At 39.6% G+C, this 21,748-nt stretch overlaps 2 protein-coding genes and 1 pseudogene across 2 annotated transcripts; 2 read left to right on the plus strand and 1 right to left on the minus strand.

Annotated features, from left to right (window-relative positions):
* Positions 1–371: 371 nt before the first annotated feature.
* On the plus strand, positions 372–2,271 carry LOC137959322 (transcription factor TGA2.2-like; annotated as a pseudogene).
* Positions 2,272–8,879: 6,608 nt separating this feature from the next.
* Positions 8,880–9,649, plus strand: LOC137960130 (NADH-ubiquinone oxidoreductase 20.9 kDa subunit-like). Its single transcript, XM_068807634.1, has 2 exons — positions 8,880–9,192; positions 9,278–9,649. The coding sequence occupies exons 1-2, from the start codon at positions 9,039–9,041 to the stop codon at positions 9,424–9,426; spliced, it is 303 nt and encodes a 100-aa protein (XP_068663735.1). The 5' UTR covers positions 8,880–9,038; the 3' UTR covers positions 9,427–9,649.
* An 8,965-nt stretch (positions 9,650–18,614) lies between these two features.
* Positions 18,615–19,761, minus strand: LOC137960548 (probable carboxylesterase 17). The gene has a single exon (XM_068808199.1). The coding sequence runs from the start codon at positions 19,759–19,761 to the stop codon at positions 18,697–18,699; it is 1,065 nt and encodes a 354-aa protein (XP_068664300.1). The 3' UTR covers positions 18,615–18,696.
* Positions 19,762–21,748: the final 1,987 nt, after the last annotated feature.

The following is a 21,748-nucleotide window of genomic DNA, read 5'->3' on the forward strand; positions in this document are numbered from 1 at the left end:
ACATGATTTTCAATTACAGAACGCCGCCTCCTTGAGCCGAAGTATTATATGTTTAAAATTTGTTTAATGGTTTGTTATTTTTTCCTGTTTCTTAAGTCTCTATCCATTACTGCTACTGTTATTCATTTCCATTTCTTCGGCTCATTTTCTTCACGGACGTGTCAAGGTTCTCTTCCTAGCTCAAAGTCGACCTGTGCTGCGGTCGGTACGTCTTCACTGCATTTTGGGGGCTTAAATACGGTAGAACATCTCTAGCTCTTTCTTCGCGTACATCTCTACTTGTATATGTATCTGACTCTTAGTGCTCCCTGTGTTGGTAGGCTATCAGTTGCTCGGACGTTTCCGTGGTGGAATCGAACCAGTACAATTTTCTGAAGGGAGCTGCAGGCTCGGTTGTGGGTCTGTTTGAGAGCTGGGGAGACTCGGGCATGGTACCAACTAGTCCCAGAACAGATACTTCAACGGACATCGACACGGACGAGAAGAACCAAATTTTAGTGGTGAGGATGGTGTTTTCGATTTTCTCCTCTCTTCTCTCTATGGCCAACAGTTTATCATTATTATGATCTATACTGTTCTTTACTGAGGAATTTCTTGCTGGGTTGTAACTCATGTCGTTTTTTGCTGATTTCAGTATGGAGGTGTTCAAAATGGCAGTCTTCCATCTTTGGAGTCTATCGATAGGCCTAAAGAAAGACCAGGAGATCATAAAGTACGAACCTGATTTTTATCTAGATCAGATTTAATTGTTCGACCTCTCTCCATTAAAACTCATTTCATCCTTTAATCAATGGTTATGCAGACTCTGCGGAGGCTTGCGCAGAACCGTGAAGCAGCAAGGAAAAGTCGTTTGAGGAGGAAGGTAAGACTGGGCTTACTTAGTTTAGTACAATCGCTAGTTTCCTTAGTCCCCCATAATTGTTCTATCGATTGTGCTTAAGAAGCTTTTTAATTTGTGGGATAGGCATATGTTCAACAGCTTGAGAGTGGCCGCTTGAAACTAGCGCAACTTGAAGAAGAGCTTCAACGAGCACGACAACAGGTATATGAGTTGCTTCTTCTTCATCTACTTAACCCTAATGAGAGCTCCTGTGGATTTTGGATTATGATCTGCGATGCAGGGTATTTTGATCTCCACTGGATGTTCCGGTGATCAAAGCCATTCGGCAGGATTAAATGGTGTGTGCCTTATGTCTCGTTGTTTCTTATTAGTTTCCTTAGTCTCCCTTGATGGTTGCGTGACCTTAGTCTACTTGACACAGTCCCAGATGCTTGGAGTTTGAAATTGTTCTGATTCTAGTTTCTGTGGATAACGGCATTGTTAGGGGGCTTGGCATTTGATATAGAGTATGCTCGGTGGCTAGAGGAGCATCAACGGCAAATTACTGACCTTAGATCAGCTATTGATTCTCGTGTGGGTGACAATGAGCTTCGTCTTCTGGTCGATGGTGTCATGGCGCTCTATGACGAGATTTTCAAACTCAAGGGCATTGCTGCAAAATCAGATGTATTCCACCTGCTATCGGGAATGTGGAAGACACCAGTAGAGAGATGCTTCATGTGGTTGGGTGGCTTTCGATCCTCTGAACTTCTCAAGGTTACCCGATTTCTCTATCTTCGTCTTTTTTGTCGTTCTGCTCCATTCCATTAAACTTCTACTGGTTCTAAATGGGACGAACTGCAGCTTCTGGCCAACCAACTTGAACCCTTAACAGATCAACAGCTAGTGGGCATATGTAATCTGCAACAGTCCTCTCAGCAAGCTGAAGACGCCTTGTCACAAGGGATGGAAGCCTTGCAACAGTCCCTTGCAGAAACTCTTGTTTCTGGCTCTTTAGGCACTACCAGTTCAGGCATTGTTGCTGATTACATGGGTCAGATGGCTATTGCAATGGGCAAGCTAGGCAATCTGGAGGACTTTCTTCGCCAGGTACAACTCCATTAAAACCATCCGCTGTTGTTTTTGCTCTTCGGTAAGAGTGCCATGGCTAATGGGATTCCGCCCGTGTAGGCTGATCTGCTGAGGCAGCAGACGTTGCAGCAAATGCGTAGGATACTGACGACGCGGCAAGCAGCCCGAGCTCTCCTTGCTATCGGTGACTACTTCTCACGCCTGCGGGCACTCAGTTCTCTCTGGTTGGCACGCCCAAGGGAATGAACTTCTTTCTAACCTTCTTCCCGCTGCAAATCCGCATGCCTGTGGTATTGTTTCAACAGGAGTTTACATTTTCAATTTCGAGCGATTTGGTCTGGTTCAATCGCTCTATCGTAGTGACATCCTCATCATTGACCATGGATGTTAATATATGGTTATCAATACTTGTTGCTGTATCATTTTTATCGGGAAAGATAACATTTCAGAAACTGTTGGTTCGTTTGCTTCATAAGCCTCTGGTGCAGAAGGACGTGCCTAAAGCATTAAAAGTCTGGATTCCAGGCTACTGGCATCTATCCCCGTTTCAAAGAAATTTTTTAATTCTTGCTAATAAAGATACCAACAGTTCCAATTCACAAATAGATTACTAAGATGCGGAAGGTTGGGAGAAATTTCCGAGGCATGACGCTGAAATATTTTCTGTAATTTATGGCAACGAAATGACGGTGGTTCGTCAGAAGCCTATCAAAGAAGAACAGATACACTGGGTTGCTAGCTGTTTGAGCTCTCTTGATTATACTGTTTCTTATACGAGCAAACCTATCAAAGAAGAATAAATACACTGGGTTGCAAGTCTAATGTCTGTAAAATGCCTACTTCATCTCTTCTTCACTTGTTTCGAACACCACGACTGTTTGGCTCTGTAAAAAGGAAGACCACTTCTTTGAGTTCCATTTTTTTTTATCAGTTTCTGCTATGAGACTCTCTACTCTCAATAATGGTAACAATTACTAATCGGAGATAAAAACGATTTTTACTTACCTCCTTTCGATTTCCTTCTCGTTTGACGTAATTGAGGGAAGAAAACTCCTGTTCCCTGACTCTTTCTCTGTGAGCAAACCTGCAAAATTGTCATTCCCAATCCATTGAAATTGACATCCGAGCTCAATTTGCGCATAAGAAGAGTACGTCTTACATTGAGCATGTTGGGGTCTTTTCCGGTAAAGGGCAGGGGCCGTTCTTGGCAGTGATTGACACAATCCCAGGAGATCGACTGTTTGCATGACAAGGGAGAAAGGGAGAAAGGGAGAAATAACAGAGGAGTTAAATTTCTCTCAAGTTGTTGTGTAATTCTGGACCAAAGAACGGGAGTTCAGTTCTTTGCTTTGCTCACCTGATTTTCTACCACTACTGGAAAGTACCCGTCATGGGCAGGGGCAGGCTTGGGTTGGAACTCATCGTCCTCGTCCACCATCAGCAGCAGAATCTGTCTTTTGAGATGGAGGAAGAAGAGATCATCATAAAATTCTGTGTACGAATCCATGTCCAAGTCGATGAAAATTGAGTGAGCAAGAGGGAAGGCGAGATTTCTTAGCAAGATTGTAGTGTATATATGTATAGATAGTGAAAATAGAGAAAGAGAGAGAGAGAGAAGCGTTATGGTTGATGATCTCAGTGACGGATTCATGATTTGATTCAAGATTCATGAATCGCCTCCATAACTTCGTCCTCATTCATGATTTGAAATAAGGAAAACTCCTCCCCTGTTTTCTTTCTGGTTCACACGGCTCCAGGATGCCATCCGTCGTTTGCTTAGCAGTTTCGATTAGAAGAAGAAATAAGTAAACAGCCCTGTCGTTTCTCTGACTCTTTCTACCAGTAAATAAAAACAAAGAAGATGATTTCATTTTCAAGTCTGTAAAAGATGAAAGAAAGATCCAGGCAATTGACCAGCTGGTCTAATCGTCAAGCAGCTGAAGTGTTTGCACAGAATCCCAAATATGCTAAATGTCACATTTCAGTAATAGCCCTTGACTTATCCTTTTCTTCCCATGGTTTTATATACCACCCTATGAAACAACTGAAACCAAGTTGAGGACACATGATTCAAACCATAAATTGACAAATTGAACTTGCATACATAAGTCCCATGATCATATACTACAAATTCATGTGTTTGTTCCATATAAATCTCTTCTTTCACATCTAAACTACAAGACTACTCTCGTGACATTATAAATATAGCTACATTTTCCTCTTATTTTGATGATAATAAAACGTAATTGATCTAACAATAGTAAATTCAGCATTTCACATGTTTTTTTCCTTCAAGAGATACAAAAATCGAGGTCCATGCAAAGAACTAACAAAAGCATCTTAAGGCCTCGAGCTCCACTAGTGTCTCAAAGTCATCTTTAAGAAACACCCACAAAAGAACAATTAAAGATTTGAAGACTAGAGTTTAAGAAGTGTAAAAAATCTTTAGAATTCTATCTATATAAGAAAACAGCTCCAACACTTTAAACTTGAGATACAAATTGAAGTTTTGGAGCTTTAGGATGATTTATATTCATAAAATGTTTTATCGATGCACATCTCTAAGTTTTAAACGTGTTAAAATCATTTAGAACTTAAATTAGTGATGCTTTGAAATCACATTTAGCAAACTGGCACTAAAATGATCAATCCCTATCTACTAATGATCGATCGACTAGAATGTGCACTGGCAGAAAAATCAAGCATGATCGATCAATCAATCCGAACTTGGCCAAGATATCTTATAGAGCATGATCAATCATTCTCTATGGATTGTTTAATCAATTATGTCCAAGCAATGAAAAATTTGAAGCGTGATTGATCAATCATACAGAAGTTTACCAATAAGGGACATAAAACATGATTGATCAAAGGCTCGTTATTGACTGATTTTACTTGCATTACATAATTAGTGGAAACACTATATGATTGATCATTCCAAATTAGATGCTCGCTAAAGCATGTACCAAATATCCTATTTCCAAGTTTGTGCTGTTTAATAGATTCTCTTTTCCATATAAAGGGTTTTTTTGTTAGCTTTAATGTCTCGGGGCCGATGGTCTTTATGAATTCCACTTCTAGAGGCAACTATTGTTGGCTATCAATGGGTTTTTACTGTAAAATAAAGGGTTGATGAAACGATTGAAATATATAAGGCTCGGTTGGTGGTCAAAGGCAAAGGCTATCCCAAAATTTTCTTTTACATAAAGTTTTAAGTTGGCCTAATTACAAACACAAGTAAATTTTGCAATATTTTCAATTATGGTAAGATAATTTACCTTGATTTGGGTTAAATGATTTGGTGTGGATCCCTCCCATCCAGCTAGTACATAAGTGAATTGCATGTCGAATGTACATGCTGCCATCACATTTTGTGAGAGATAACCCTTTCTGTTCCAGAACCTTGGTTGTTCTTCAAGCGGGATGTTTGCTTTGATATGCGTTCCATCAATAGCCCCAATACAATCCTAATTATATAAGCGGGGCCATTAGTATTGACTAAATTTGTATAGTAATCTAAATAGAGGGCAAGTGATGTTACCTTGAAGTATGGATAAAACATTGAATTGTTTAAAATCCTCGAGTGTGTGCGTTCTGAAGGCTGTTTGATATAATCAGAGTGAAGTTTGAGGATAGCATCCAACACCTTGTTGAAATATTTACTTATGGACCAATTCGATCTATCAAACATCTCTGCTGTGACACTATAGGCTTGTTGTTGACCAACAGTTAGGAGGAAATAGGCAAGTTGTTCTTCCACTGAGATGGTCTTTGTCGCTGATAAAAACCCTCTGGTATTAAGTATTGTTGCCAATTTGTGAAATACAGTTTGATTCATCCTGTAAACTTTTCGAAATTTAACAGGAGATTTATCTAAGGCCTTTTGCAAATACAACGGACCATTCATCCCATAAGAACGTGGTACACCTCTGTTACTAGGGCATAGATAGTATTTTACTATGACGACAATCATACATGCCAATCCAATCATAATTACATCCATATCTTCTTCTGTCATAATATCCATGAGAATCTGCAAATTTAAACTTCTAAATAGTCATAAACAAAAATAATAGCTAATCTTTAATCATAACCTATTTATCCAAACTCAATAATCATATTCACATCAATACTCATCCACCATATTATCCACATAATATATTAAGACAACAAACATATAAAATAGAAACTTTAACCGTACTGATAAGTCTAACAACGTTATAATTCAAACATCGTCTTTAATACATAACAATCTTCTCAAAAAAGATATTGTACTTAAAACGCATTACAATTACTTGTTTGCACAATAATTAAGCCACCTAACCCGCTCCGCCACTATCATTTTTAAAAACAGGGTCCTCTTACCTGGCGTATTTATCCATTCAGGAGCGCCATACTTCAGTGCCTCTGACAGGTCCGGAATTTCCATGAGGGCATTGACCCAAGGTTCTTCGACATCGCGTTCCTTATACTCCATAATAGATTTCATAGCATCAGCGATCTTGCCAACTACATCAATTAATTGTCTATTATCTTCAGTGGGCAATTCGCTTCTCTTTCTACGACGATGTGAAGATGGCCCTTTAGTTTCACAAGATTGATCCGCTGTCGAATCATTTCCACTATTGAATTGCGGTGGAGTTCCCATAACTATGTCAACATTGTCGAGCTCATCCATCGGGATAGGAGCCGACTCATCATGGATAATTTCATCACATAAATCTATAGGAGTTGTACTACCATTCCCTACGGCTATTGTGTTTCCGACTACAATAGCCAATTTGTCGTAAAGGGGGCAACCTTGTTGTCTATACTTCTCAGCCTCTTTATGCTCCTACAAGAATAAAACATCATTCTTAGTAATGCGAAACAATACAAACTGTTTTACAATATATCATGATTTACTGACCTTAATGTAGTCTTGCCATACAGAATGACATGCAGTAACTCGTTGTGTGGTTGCATCCCAACCGAACCCACTAGTGTTGAGACAGCTCGTTACCGTTTGGTATGTTTTCTTCCATGATCTTGTTCGATTCTTAAGCTGCTCAATAGTTTTTTTATTGACAGCGTCTTCATTGAACTTACTGACACATTCTGTATATACCTCGTGCTTCCAAACACCATTGGGCAACTTGTTCCCCATATATACCTGCTCGACTAAAAGATCGAGCAAAAGTCATATGGTCGACCACTTGGTTGTTTTCTTGCAGCCATTTTCAATCTAAATCCGAGATTGTCCTCATGGAAAAAACTTTATCAGACTACCATTACCCGTCACGAAACAAAAACCACAAATAAGAAAATACCATGTGGTGGATATTTATAACACCCGAATCTCCTCACCACATGGCAAAAACATTCCATAGCACTTCAAAATTTGTAAACAACATTCTAAAACATTCCAAAACTAATCAACTATTTCCACTTGAGATGCAAAACAATGCAAACACACACACACACACACATCAAGTCCAAATTCACCGAACACCCCTGGTAGAGCCCCATATGACTTCACAGTCGCTACGAACTGTACCTCGTCAGTGATGGGGGTCGGGTTTCGTTGGCTAATGGACGCCCGTGTAGGCGACTCAACCTTGTTTGAATTGGACTAAACACCGTAAACCGTAATTGAGAACCTTAAAAACCCTAGACCCTAAACCCTAACCCTAGACCCCATAGCTCCAAAACCTCCTAAACCCTAACCCCATACCTCCAAAACCTCCTAAACCCTAACCCTAGACCCCATACCTCCCAAACCTACTAAAGCCTAGACCCCATAACTCCAAAACCTCCTAAACCCTATACCCCAAACCCTAATTCCAGAAGTTAAACAAAAAACCCTAGATCTTAACAACCCTAAAAGCCCCAAACCCTAAACCCTAAACCCTATCACCCATTAAACCTTAGCTGAAAAAAATTGAAAAAAAAACCTAAACCCTAATTCCAGAACCTAAACCCTAACAATACCATAAATCCTTAACCCTAAAAACTTAACCCCTAAATACAAAACACCAAACCCTAAAAACACTAAACCCTAACCCTAATAAAAATTTTAGACCCTAATCCGTAACACTAAATCCCACAATTATGTACAAATAACCCCAAATTAGACACTGGAACTAAAATTAAATCAAATACAACACTCATTTAATCAGAAAAAATAATTAGGGTTTAGTCATACCTTCTGAAATTTGGGAAAAATCGAAGCCGACGACTGAAATCAAAGCCGAACCGGGAAAATCGATGCTGAATCGAAGTGGAAATTTAGAAATCGAAGCCCAATGTCAAAATCGAAGAAAACCAAAACTGAATTAGGGGAAATCGCAGGAAATCGGAGGGAATTTTGGGGGAAAAGATATGAGCGAGAGGGAGAAGGGCGTGAGATGCCGCAAGGGGGAAAAGAGGGAGAAGAGACAGAGCGGGAGGCCGAGAGGGATAAGAGAGAGGGAGAAACGAGCGAGAGGTTCAGAGGGAGAATGAGCGAGAGAGGGGGAAGGATGTCGGAAGGACGCTCGCAGCGAGAGACGGAGGTAGTAGAGAGGGAGACCGGAGAGAGACGGCGGAGACGAGAGAACGAGTAGAGAGCTCAGGCTTCACGGAGACGACAGAGGCTGCGGGAACGAGAGTCGCTGTGTGCGGGAATGAAACAATCGAAATGAAAAAAAAAAACAGAGACGGTCGAGCCAGTGAGAGCCCGCGCGAGAGAATCAAGTGGATGATTCTCAAAATCGGGCGGAAAGCACTTTCCGCCCGTTACTCTTTACACATGAACTCTTGGTTCATGTATATTCATGTATATGACATGAATTTTGGCGTCCCCTAACGACATCAGGACATGAACTACATAATGCACTTGAATATCATGTCCTGAGTCATATGCACTAACCCCCCCTTAATGTGTAAAACATTTGTTACATGTACACCAGAAGTCTATCACTACGTGAGATCATTCGAGTTGCCTCTGCCTAGTCCACCACTTCGGGACTAGAGCCATCAGTATAGCGTTTAGCCATCATAGCTCCGTCACTGACTCGTCATCGGCACTTGACGACTCTGTAAGGGATCGATCTCCTTGTCTCCGCATCACTCGAGGAAAGAAGAGGAGAAGACACAAATCGAAGAAATGAACACGGACATTACAGCGTCGGTTAAGCCAGAGTACCCTGTCATCGATCGAAACCCTCCATTTACAAAGACAGTAGCTAACTTCAGCACACTTGACTATTGCCGTTTTGCCACGATTAGCGGTGTGTCCATCGCCGTCGGGTATCTTTCAGGTCGGTTGCCCCTTCTATTCATTCTCTAGGGTTTTAACAAAGTTTAATTTTTTTTAATGGGATTGTGGCAATTTTGGAATCTCAGGGATAAAACCCAACATTCGAGGGCCGTCAATGGTGACTGGCGGTTTGATCGGGGTGATGGGCGGATTTATGTACGCCTACCAGAACTCAGTTGGTCGTCTCATGGGATTTTTCCCCAATGAGGCTGAGGTCAAGAGGTACAAGAAATAAAAGACTGGAAGATCGCAACAAATGTGTAGGGCTTTTTTACTTTGAGTGTTTCCATTTCCTGGGCTGAGGAGAATATAAGTCAAAGCTTGTTGCTTAAGAAAAAAAAAAAAAAAAACTTGTTGATTGAAGAATTTGATTGATTATGGTGACAGCGGTTATTGGCAGACGCACTTCCCTTATTGGAGATAATTTTTAGTTGTGGACATTTGACGGTTTCTGGTTAGATTGATTTTTCAATTTAGAAATCTTGGGAATTCAGTAGGCTATCAACAATTTAAGATGGTTTTCCTGTCTGCTTACACTACGTAGATTTTTGACCGGTTATAGAGATTGATCCTTTTTCCTTTGAGAGGAGACATTAAGGCCTCATGGGTAACCTTATCTTCTCAAATTACAATTGTGTTCTGTTTCTTCACCTGCCGGGAGTTTTAGATTAAGTTACGTTTGCTTTTTCCTATGGTACTTTTGTTTTCTAAGATCCTAGTCAGCATTAGAGCAATGTATTGAAACTCAGTCACTTAGATACTTTGCTAGTGATGAAATTTTCAAACTCGACAGTTCCAAAAAGAAAAACTCAAACCAAGTTTCCTTTTAAGGCTTATTGAAGCTTGTATTGATATATGAAGATATGGTGAAGTGGAGCATTTGAGAGCGAGTACTATGGTAAAATTGTGACTACCACATTTGTCATTAGCACTCCTGAAGAAAGAACAGGAACTGGCAATAAGAGGCATTTTGGTTGGAGATTGTCCTTGGAGGCTCCTGGAAATATTGGAAGGTAGAAAACTCAATAGGTCCACTCCTGCCTTAGGGTATTGAGTGCAGTTTGGTTGGACGAAATTTCTAGGTGCACATGTTAGATGAGTTTTATTCGAGTATAAGAAGAAGTTTGGATCTGTTAGGAGTCTTAAAGTTTTAAGTAATTGGTACATGTAGAGTCGTGGTCGAAGTAATCACAGTTTAATACAGTTTGTAAAATTAAAGGATTCAGCTGTATAGCACTGGGTCAACCAACTGCCAGTGTTATCATTAAAGCCGCTGTCTATTTGCTTTGTCAGGTGGAATCTAGATGTGTTTCACTAGGTAATTGATGCTCGAAGGTCAGCTACTATAGAGCTCATCCCCACTCATCCAGTGCATACATCATCTAAACTGCAGTTTCACAAATTTTTAAATCTTCAGGCATCTTCGATCTACTTTTTTTTATGAAGTAAATCAAAGTGGCTTTGCTGTTTATTGTGAAAATCAACATATATTATTTGGCTTTTACTTTTTATTTTTATTTGATCATTCTCTTTTTACCTTGATGTGAATCAGTTGGTAGTGCAGATGTTTGATTTGGACAGCAATAAGGACTATATGTTTTGGTTAAAAAAAAAAACTGAAAAGGATTGTCGGGAAGTTAGATATCATGAATAGAAATGTTTGCTAGGACAACCCAGTAGTGGATTTGGAGGGTTAGATTGAATTTTATGAAAGAGAAGCTGAAAATGCTCAAGAGAAGCAAAAGGAGACAGACATGACCTTTAATCTTATACTGGATGAGAGAAACAGAAGAGGTAATTCGATGTTCAGAAATATCAAACATCTATGCTGTTTTCAATAACTTTTATGTGTGTTTTCTGTCATAACAAGTGCATCATAATGGTAGTAAGACAATTTATTCCGTCTTCATGTTGGTTCGGATGGTAACATTGTTTAGATGATGCAAATTAAAAGAAAATCTTTCTCTCTAATAAGTGTTGTTGATTTTAATGGATCAGGATCTGTAGGAGATTTTTTTGAGTTGTCCTTGTGCTTGTGTCCTGATAAAATGTTGTTCTTTGGTTATTTTATTCTGGCATATGTGGATGGGTACGCCATTGGCTCTAAACTTCTAGGTCTTGTAATCTTTAGAATGTTATATTTGGCAGTTGACCATAAGGATTTTAAATGTCTGTCTGAGGGCATACTGGGTTTTTAGTGGCCATTTAAATCTTTAGTTCGTTCCTGTGTTTGTAGCAAATACTTCGTGAGCCATTTTATTGCCCAGTGGTTTAGTGAAAAAGATGACAGAGTCAGCTATATTTCTATTTTGTCTAAATATTAGACATCCCTATGTGGCAGCAATGGTGAGATCTGATCGAGGTTAGAACTCCTGATGCAAGGTTTTCTGGGGTTGACACCATAAAATGTAACCATGAAGTTTACCATTCTCTTCCAGGTGGTAACTAAAAATGTTGAAATGTTAACAAACTTCGACATACCTTAAATAGCTGCTTGGTGTAGGTCACATCAGAATCATCATTTGCTATTGGTTTGAAAAATCCGAAGTGTCAAAATTGTTTCCCTCTTTAAATGCCCATGTTTACCGTGATATCTTGATCTCTAATTTGTTAAAGAGAGGTTCCGCATCTGGGTCTTGCTTGTATGGTCCTTTTGAAAGAGTTTTATGGTCAGCTGGTCTCATGGGGATTTCTTCCATCAAATGTAGGATGCATGTGTGCAATATAAGCTTCATTTGCTTTTCATCAGTAGAATGAAGATCAGAACTGATACTGCTTGAAAGGATTCATGATTTGGCCCATAGTCGCTGTCGAAGAGAATAATGAGTGACTGCTATTTGATGAGGTTCTGCTAGTTGATTTGATTTGTGCCTTTAGGCTTGTTTGATCTACTCATCTACATTGACAAGGCTGCTGTGGAGGTCTTAATGACATTGTTGAAGTGTTTCATTTATCAGTAATAGTAATGGCTTTGTGTATAGGATTGAAATTACATAAAACATAGAATTCTTGATCATTTTACTGAAGTAAAAGAGGTTCCATTTTTTTTTCAAAGAGTTGAATTCTCCATAAGAAGGATTGATCCAATACAAAAAGTCATTTGGTACTAAACATACGAAGATCAGACGGCTGAGATAATGTTTTGCACCAAATAGTTTTTCGTACTAGATCAGTTTTCTCCCCATAAGGTGTCATAATCTAATTTTTGTGTAGCATTTCATTTGGTCATGAAATTTTGGGATATCTCTTATGGGTGAGAGGCAATGAACAAGTCGCTACTGCCATGGTCTCTCTTCTGCAAGGTCTGCTGAAATTAGTGGATGACATATGTATATTTTGTTTATATTAATGATCAAAAAATCCTAGATGGGGTTAATGCCCTAGTTGGAAGATTAGATTGTAAAAAGACAACTTTTCTAAATTAACTTACAGCTCTTTTCTTTTTATGTATGGGTGATATAACTTAGGTACGTATGAATGATGTAAGATTAAAAACGTTATCTGTCCGTACTATCTTTTTTGCAATATCAATTCGATCTGACCTTGTTCTTATAGGGTTCTTTTTTGTCTTTTTTAACTGCTATTAAGAGTTAATTTATTGAATGTTGGAGTAGAGGTATTCCTTTACTTTTTAAGTTGTGAATTTGAAATTATAGATTATATGGAAAATTATTCAGTATTTCAAGTATGCAATTTTTTTTTTTTTTTGTAGATCGGCTTCGTTGGAAAGAACAATGAGTAAAGTGGAAATCAAAATATTATATTTTTTAATTAGAGTCATGTTGGAGTAGGCAAATAACGAGTTTCTCAAAGTACTTCCAAAGTCATGGGATGTGAGGAAGACCGGTATTCTTGAAAATACTAACTTTAGAACAATAAGCTTGAACAAACTTTAAAGAATTTTTCATATTTGTTAGATGGAAAACCTATAGACGTAGAGGAAGAACAACCTAAGGCCAAAGCTAGTGCGGAAAATGACTTTAGTGAAGAAAGCTTTGATGAGGTGTTTCATTACTATACACCTTTACAGAATGTATAAGAAGAAGAAAATTTTCAAAAAATGCCAATCTAGAGCTCTAAAAGAAAAATCTTTCAAGAAAATTAATGTTTGTTTTGGGTGTGACAAATTAGAGTATAAAATAAACAAATGCCCAAACTTGGAAGGAAAAACCCCATCCTCAAGCAAAGATTCAAAGAACAAAAAGAAAAAAGTCTTAATCTTAGTTTAAGATGCTATGGAAGAAGAATCTAACTTTTTTTTATAAAGAATAGAGTGATGTAAGACTCATGGCTATTGAAGATGATGAAGAGTCTACCACTTTAGAAGAGGGAAGCGATTGGGACTACAAAAATGAGCTAGAATTGCTTTTAAAGAAATCAATTCATAGTCTAACTATATATAAGGAAAGAAGCAGGGCTCAAAGACATGACATTGTAAAGCTCAACGAAGAGCTTAGTGCCTTGAAGGGCAAGGCACATTGGGTTAACAGATAAATTATTATGTGATAGATTTTTGCTTTAAAAAGAAGGGCATTGAACTATAACAACTAGTCAAAGTTCCATCATACCACACCAAGGAGGAAAGTTGGGAAAAACAAGAAGTTCACTCTCATTCCTCACATTCGATGCTACTATTGCGATGAAGTGGGAGACTATACCCACCTTTGCCAAATCAAAAATACAAATAGCATAAAATAACACCGGGTACCCAAAACAATCGAAGGGTTGTGGTAACCCATAAAACCTCATGCAAATAAGTTTGGATGCCCAAATAACCTAGTGCTTCAATTGTTGTTCCAAAGGACCCAACTTAAAATGAATCTCTAAGGGTTAAATTTCTTGTGATGTAGGTTTGTCTCTCAGCCAAGGGGGAGAAGTAGAAAAAAAAAGTATAAGAGGTAGGTAACTAACAATGAAGATTTCCATGTGTTGTGGTAATCAAATTTTATGTGGTTAGAATATCTAGGTAAAGGGAAGACAAGATGAGAATAAGACGAATACTACAAGCAAGATGTGGAAAAGAAAAAGATGAATCAAATCAAGGCAATCGAAATTTCTTTTCAAACAAACAAGTTTCTTGACAAAGATTATTAGCAAAGTGAAGTTACAAACACCTGTTTGAGGGGAGTGTTAAAAAACACCCACGTGTGTAGGGGTGACATGGCTAGTAAATAAATAAACTTAGAGTTGTAATTATGCAAGGTGGTGTATGTCCTCTAATGTTTTTTTTATTTTGAAGCATGTAGCCCTAAGGGCATTGTAGTCATTGTAAACTCCTCACAACTATAAATACAACCTCAATGCATGGGTAGAGCATTCAAACCTTTTCCTACTGGCTAAATTTGTTCTTTACACCTGTCTCCCTTTTCCTTCTCTTTCTCTCCCTTAGTGTCTTCTCTCTTCTCTTTGAAAAGCTAGATTTCCTCTATTCTCTCCTTCCCTTGAGAGTTTTTGTGTTTATGTGTTGATCCTAAAAATCAACAAGTCCAAATACACTAAAGGATTGTTTAAGAGATTTAACATTGAAAATCTTAAGTCAATTAGCACACCTATGAGTTCATCCTTGAAACTTGACTCGAACAACTTAGGTATGGCCATATATAAAAAAATCTATATAAGCATGATAAGATTCTTACTTTACCTATCACCCAGTAGACCGGACATCATGTTATCGGTATGCCTATGTGCTAGATTTCAATCCGACCCTAGAGAATCTCACTTAGTGACTATGAATTTTTTTTTTCGTTATCTACGTGGAACACCCAACGTAGATCCTTGATACTCAAACTCATTAACCATTGATCTAGTAGGTTACTCTAAAGTTGATTTTTTCGGATGAAAATTTGACAGAAATAGTACGAGTGGTAGTTGCAAATTATTTGGAAATATGTTTCTCTTGGTTTTCCAAGAAACAACATTATCTGCCACTGAAGCTAAATACGTACTTGTGAAAATTATTGTGCACAACTTATTTGGTTGAAACAATAACTAGATGATTATGGCTTAAGAGCAAAGTGAGATTCTAGTCCATTGTGATATGAACATCATGTCTAAGTAAGAACCTGGTTCACTACTCTCAACCAAAATATATAGAAATAAGACATCAGAGAGTTAGTTCAAACCAAAGTTATTAGAATTGAATTCGTTCCTACTGAAAATCAATTAGTGGATATTTTCACAAAGCCATTAGGATTTGATCGATTCCCAAAGCTTTGAGGAGAACTAAGCATGAGCAACCCACCTTGATTCACCTAGGTTGATAAGATTGAGCTTAAAGAACATAACCTACAAAATTAGTGCCATAAGAGTGAAGTGGAAATGAAAATATTATATTTAAGTCACTCTGCAAAGGGTATTGAACGATCAATGCATACTGTTTGATTGATCAACTTAAGCGATTGATCGATCAATGGAGACAAAATTATCCATCATTCACAACACAAAATGAGAAATTGAATGTTTTAAACAATGTTTCACTTCATTTTTTCCTTCCAAACTCCGAACTTTGAGATTTTCCACCTTCTAGAGCCCTTTTCTTTTAATCCCCTTTTGATTTTAGAGGTATTACACCTCAAATTTTGAAAAAGGAACCTTTTTTCTTTACTACCTCCACCAAATCCAAATTTTCATGATGGATCACATGAAACACATGGCGTAGAAGCATACTCTATCCAAGGAGAATGATACATGCTAGGAAAATGCCAAATTGGAGGGAACACCTCCGAATGCGACAACAACGGAATAAGTGCCTTCAACATTTCACTTCTAATAGCATAGTGGAGCCCAATCGGGTTGATTTGGAATTTTGTAGAAGGGAGATAGAACATTTGGAGTTGTTCCTCCCATATATTGGGATTTTGGAGGGAGAGGAGGCTATTTATCGCCTTTTGGTAAAAGTCTTCTATTCGAACCTGGAAGTCGATGAACCATCTCCTAGTAATCTGTAGATTACTTCGTATGTGAAAAAAGATAACTATGTCCATTTAGTCCATTGAGTTGAATGATCTTTTGGGTAGCACCTTCGTAGGGATGACGAGATATGTGAAGGACAACTGACCAAGTTATGTCATTAGTAGGTCATCCTCACTATAAATGGTTATCAACTAGTCTTACATGGCGCATCTAAAATTTTTCAAACAACATAGAAAACAATACAAAACAATGAATTTCCACATATAAAAAACAATTCTACCAACAATGTCAAACCTCAAAATCAAGATGCCCCACATTATGTGGAAGTTGTTGCCCACCCAACTATTACGGATTAGCAATCGCTCATACATAACTTAACAAATAAATTCAAGAACTCAAAGGTCAATTAAATGCAAGAAAGTAATCATTGCTCACCTGCAACAATTAAGCATTTTTGGTTGTGAATGTAATTGTGTGTACCATCATCCATATTAATTCGTATGCATACTTTGTAAAGTACATACGATGCATACTTTGTAAAGTACATACGATAGACTCAATAGAAGTACTTTGATAACTCTAGAATTGGTATTATAACCTCATCATTGTTTTGTTCACCCATTCTTTCACTATTATAGAGATTGTTCCTTTTTAGAGATTTTCTTAAACACATCATCCGCTTTTTGTATCCTTGCACGAATATTATAAACACCTTCACACAAATACAAATACAACCTCAAGGCATTTGGAATAGAGCATTCAAGTCTCTTCCTCTTAGCTCAAATTCGTCTTTACACCTCTCTTTCTTGTCCTCTTCTTTTTCGCCTAAGAGTAAGAGTTCATTTATTCTCTCCCTCTCTTGAGATCTCTTGTATTTATGTGTTGGCCCTAGAAATGAACGGACTTCATGGTTCAATAAATTTCTAAGAATAAGAAGGAAAGAAACAAGAAAAAAATGGAAAAATAGAAAAAAGAGGCACAATAAGTAGAAATGTAGGAAAAAAGAATTGTTGATAATGTACTATGTTTCAAACAAAATCACTCCCTTTTAATGGAAAAGCACTGCTTTTATCATGGGAAGCATTGTTTGGGAGTTTTGAATATTTACACTAAGCCATCAAAAGAAAAACCATTCAAAATGACAACAAATTGCACAAGGAAAAGAAAATAGTTCGTCAGTCTAGACTCAGCTCCACCTGTCCTCTTGGTGGGTCTAATGGTGCTCCAAGGACCTGTTTTCTCTTTTCTGTGTTTCTATGATTTTGTCTGTGAAGAAGGCACCTACCTGCTTTGAGCGTTGAACTGCTTGTGACTGGTGGGTTCCCTAGTTGAATTCTGTAACCCCCATTGCAGACATGGGGGGTCTACATGCCCCTTCTGATGCATCAGCATACACGGAGCTTTATCCAGTAAGAAACTGTGGTTGGAGCATTTCTTCAAATAGCTGCAGTACATTCGTTTTCTGCTCTAGGATGGGCCCTTTTGCAGACGATGTGCAGGATTTTAGTGCTTGACACCTCAAGCTTTACAGCAGAAAAAAGATGAAACGAGTGTTGGGGAGCTAGATCCCTCCCTCCTGAACATCTAAAGGTGGCATGTCATTGCTTGTGTTGAATTTAAACTAGAAGCTCTGAAGAAGGGGTGTGGTGGGGTCTCTTTTCTTTGGCTTTTCTGGGGAGGATTTTCACTAACTGTAAGGCTCAGGGATCGATTTGACCCCGGGAGTAATTATTCACCGCTTTGAATCAAATTTGGTGCCTTGAGTCTATCACCATGACTGATGGTTGTCCTTGTTTAACTCTTGAGGTGCCGCGTGGGTGTTTCTTGAAGAAGCCGGAACTTGAAGCGACAAGGAACAGACATTTCCAAGAATGTAGGACCAAGATGAGTTTCTTTCTTTCAACTCCCTGTCTGGAACCATTAAGTGCAACTTTCGTGATTTGTGGAAAGGACGTTGCCCATGGTTGGCAAGGGATTACGTTATTGGATACTCACAAGCCTATATCCTCAGAAATTAAACAAAAAGAAAACTCTGGTTCTCTCTCCAAAACCGTCCAAACTTGTGAGCTTTCATCAAGTTTGAAAGTTTCCAGTTGAGAAGGCACCTTTAATAATGCACCACTCCCCATCTCTATCAAATACAGCTTCACATCATGGGTTCTTGTCCCTCCTTGACTTGCGCTCAAGGCTCCTTACAAAGGTCTGCATATACGGCTATTAGTGGATGGAGACCTACTTGCATTATGGAGGAAAAGGATTGAAAAGGTAAGAAACTTGTCCACTTTTAATTTCCCTCGTCATGCTTCTATGTACTAGTAAGTATCATCCAAAACAAGTAAAAACTTGAGCTATTCTGGTTTCCTGTTGTTCTTGCCATTCCACAGGTTTAGTTTGTAAACCTACTCCAGAACCAAGTGAATCTCCCCTGATGTTTCCATAGTACAGAAAACCCCAAACAAAGGAAAACTACAACTTATTAATGATCACAGGATCGAATTTGGGTATCCTCTACTTAATCCACCCCATCAGCACAATCATTTAAGAAAATGGTGATATATTACATTTTCAGTGACATATTTTTCAAAGTGATCCCCTAAAAAGAAGAGCACTCGTTTAGAGATCCATCGCTGATGAATGCCTTGATATGTGCTATCATTTCATGAGTACGAACTTGGGACAAGGGATAGTTGCGGAGGATCTGGAAGGCGTGTCTTACTCCCGTGTAAACGACCTGCTCCACGCTCTTCCCTGCACTTTTCATTGCAGCAACAAACTCCAAGTTCCGGTCCTTCAATATGTCCAGCTCCGAGATGCAGACCATTGTGGGCGGAAGACTCAGATTTTCCAGGTTATAGGCTCCTTTGGACAAAGGATTGCACCAGGGGTGGTCACGATTTGCCCCCGGCGGAAGGGCCAGCCTCCAGTAGGCGTCCGAAGCTCGGAGGCTGAGGGCGGAACTCGCAGGCTGCACCATGTTCCTCTCCGACGCGGTTCGAGCCTCCCCGGCAAAGAACGGCTGTATAAGAACAACCCCTTTCACGCGCACCGGCTTGAGTCCTGCCGGTGCTCCGAGGCGAGTGGCCACATTGTGTGCTAAACAAGCGCCGGCGCTGTCGCCTCCAACAAACACCTTTGAAAAGTTGCACCGGGCAGACCACCAGCTCTGCTCGTCGCTGCTGCTAACCGCTTGTTGGTGCACCCATTTGACAGCAGAAATGCCATCATCAAACGCCGCTGGAAGACGGTGTTCCGGCGCTAACCGGTAGTTCACGGACATGATCAAACACTCGGCTGCGGAGGCTAACTTGGAGAGGAACCCGTGGTAGCATCTCCAGGCAGCGGAGCCGACACAGAATCCTCCTCCATGGAAGTAAACGAGCAAGGGTAGCTTGGTTTGGCGTTTAGGGACATAAAACCTCGCCCATACGCCATTGAAATCGTCCACAGTCACGTCCCTGGAGATCACATCTGGCTCGGTGGCGAAGGCTGCGGAGACAGTCGGGACGATTGGTGATCGTTCTACATGACCATCTTTATAAACTCTAATGAGCCCTTCAATCTCTTCGATCACTGCGCCATGTTGACCATGCTCGTTGCCAACATAGGAACCAAACCTCGAGTCACTCAGAGAAATGGCACCCATGATTCTCCTTCTCATATAACATTAACACTTGTGCCAGTGGCCTTTGCTCCTTGGGTGCGAAGGTGGGTCTTCTTATATTGATTGTAGAGAGAGCAGAAATGAGGATAAGACCAAGCTGTAAGTTCATGACGGAGAAGAAGAATTCCTTCGATTTATAAATGTGAAGGGCAGGGGCCCCTATTGACTTTTCTCTGCGTCCTAATTCACTTCACTCGGCTGTAATGTGACCTGAGTCATCTCCCATGAGTGGGTCGGTTGTCGTGTTTCCACAAATGGAAGAAAGCCTTTTCCTCTCTCTCTTAGAAGCTCCAACTCCAATGAAGGTGATCAAGAAACTGTGAAGTTGGGTCTAGATTCTGGAAAATACTTTTTCTCTATTCCATATTGTTTGACGCTCTCAGATTCACAGCTCCGTGAGAGCTTGAAACACTCGAAGTTCTACTGCACAGATGGAACCCACAAGGGACATGGGGACTTTCTGGTATTCTACTTCACAAAACGATCAGCTCTTTTGTCTCACCTTTTCCTAGAATAAAGGCAACTTGATAACTACACGAGCAGACTGCGTAGAAAGATGAAAGTAGAAACCGTGCAATTTGTACAGATAAATGAGTTCAGAGCTTGGGAAAATGGTCAGGAGATTTGATGAAACGGGAAAATGGTCGTGATCGATGGAAAAGACAAACAAGTATAAAGACGACAAAATAAAAAGTCGATCGAGATGCCATATGCTTTTCTGCAATCTTCCCTGCTGTCAGTCAAATAGCTTGAAGGGTTGGGGCTTCCGAAAATCAGAATCTAGAGGCACGAAGAACTCAATCTTCCTAGGGGTCACCTCCAATTTTGCAGACTTGCAGTCTTGACTGACCCGGTATCTTCCCAAGATTATCCTCATGTGAAGCACAAAAGAGCTCCGGGCTCTAGTTCCCTAATGGCCCTGCCTATCTAGATAGGGATTATTTAGGAGTGGTTGCCCATACCGGTGTGAGATCTCTCGCCTTTTCAAGATAGACAAGGTGAAGGTTAAAACCTCTGATATTGCCCTAATGAAAAGACCAAGGGGCTCCCTTTATCTGGTTCCTAAAGGACATCCTCTAAAAAATGGAAATGCCCCTTCCCCTAATGTCATTCAAGACCTCTCTAATATGAAATCCAACATCAAAGATCATCTCTTATTTTAGCATTGCTAGTATGATAGCAGATACAGGTCTAGGCGAACAATAACTGGTGTAACTAGAGTGTCCTGTCATGATTTGGATTTAACTGGCTAAAGGAAATGGCAGACAACATTGTTTGTAGACTGTAAGTATTTCAATAGCGCGCTTGAGTTATGATCTGTTAAGAGAAATGGATATAATTCTATAATATTTTCCTATGGACATATATTTGAATACTCTTTCAATTCTTGGTTGGAAAGTCCCAGGTCATGGTTACGACTTCAAACTCTCAATTACATAACCACTCTAAAACATCGTCAAACACCAGCGACCCAAAGCCATAAACCCTGATGCAATTCCACTATGGCTAGACAGGACTAGGGGTGGCTTTGAACCGAGCCGGTTCGCGAGCGGCACGAGCTCGGCTCGGTTCGATTTGGTATACCTGGATCTCGAACTCTCGTCTTGAACCAAGTTCGAGATCCAGATAAAACTCGTTTGTATTAACGAGCCGAGTTCGATCGAGTCACGATTCAGTCCGAAAGCTCGCGAGCCGGCTCGTTAACGGGGGGTTGTGAATTCTTCCTTCCCTCGTCACCTCTGAGCCCCTCCGTCTTGTCATCATCGACAACTGACGCCTTCACCACTTGGTTCCATTTTTTTCCTTCGATTTCTTCCTCCCCTCGTCTACCTTCGCCTCTGTTTCCGTCATCCCCGACAACAGGTCCTGCACTGCTAGACCCCTTCCCTCGACGTCGTCTCAACGAAGAAAACCAAAGATTTAAGCATGAAGACGATTTCGCATGTGCGATATCATAAGCAAGTGAAAAAAAAAAAAAAATCTT

This window comes from Aristolochia californica, unplaced genomic scaffold, assembly GCF_029961685.1.
Source record: "Aristolochia californica isolate CCGP_79_NKW_82.1479 unplaced genomic scaffold, dmAriCali1.0.hap1 SCAF_3, whole genome shotgun sequence".
Classification (NCBI taxonomy): domain Eukaryota; kingdom Viridiplantae; phylum Streptophyta; class Magnoliopsida; order Piperales; family Aristolochiaceae; genus Aristolochia; species Aristolochia californica.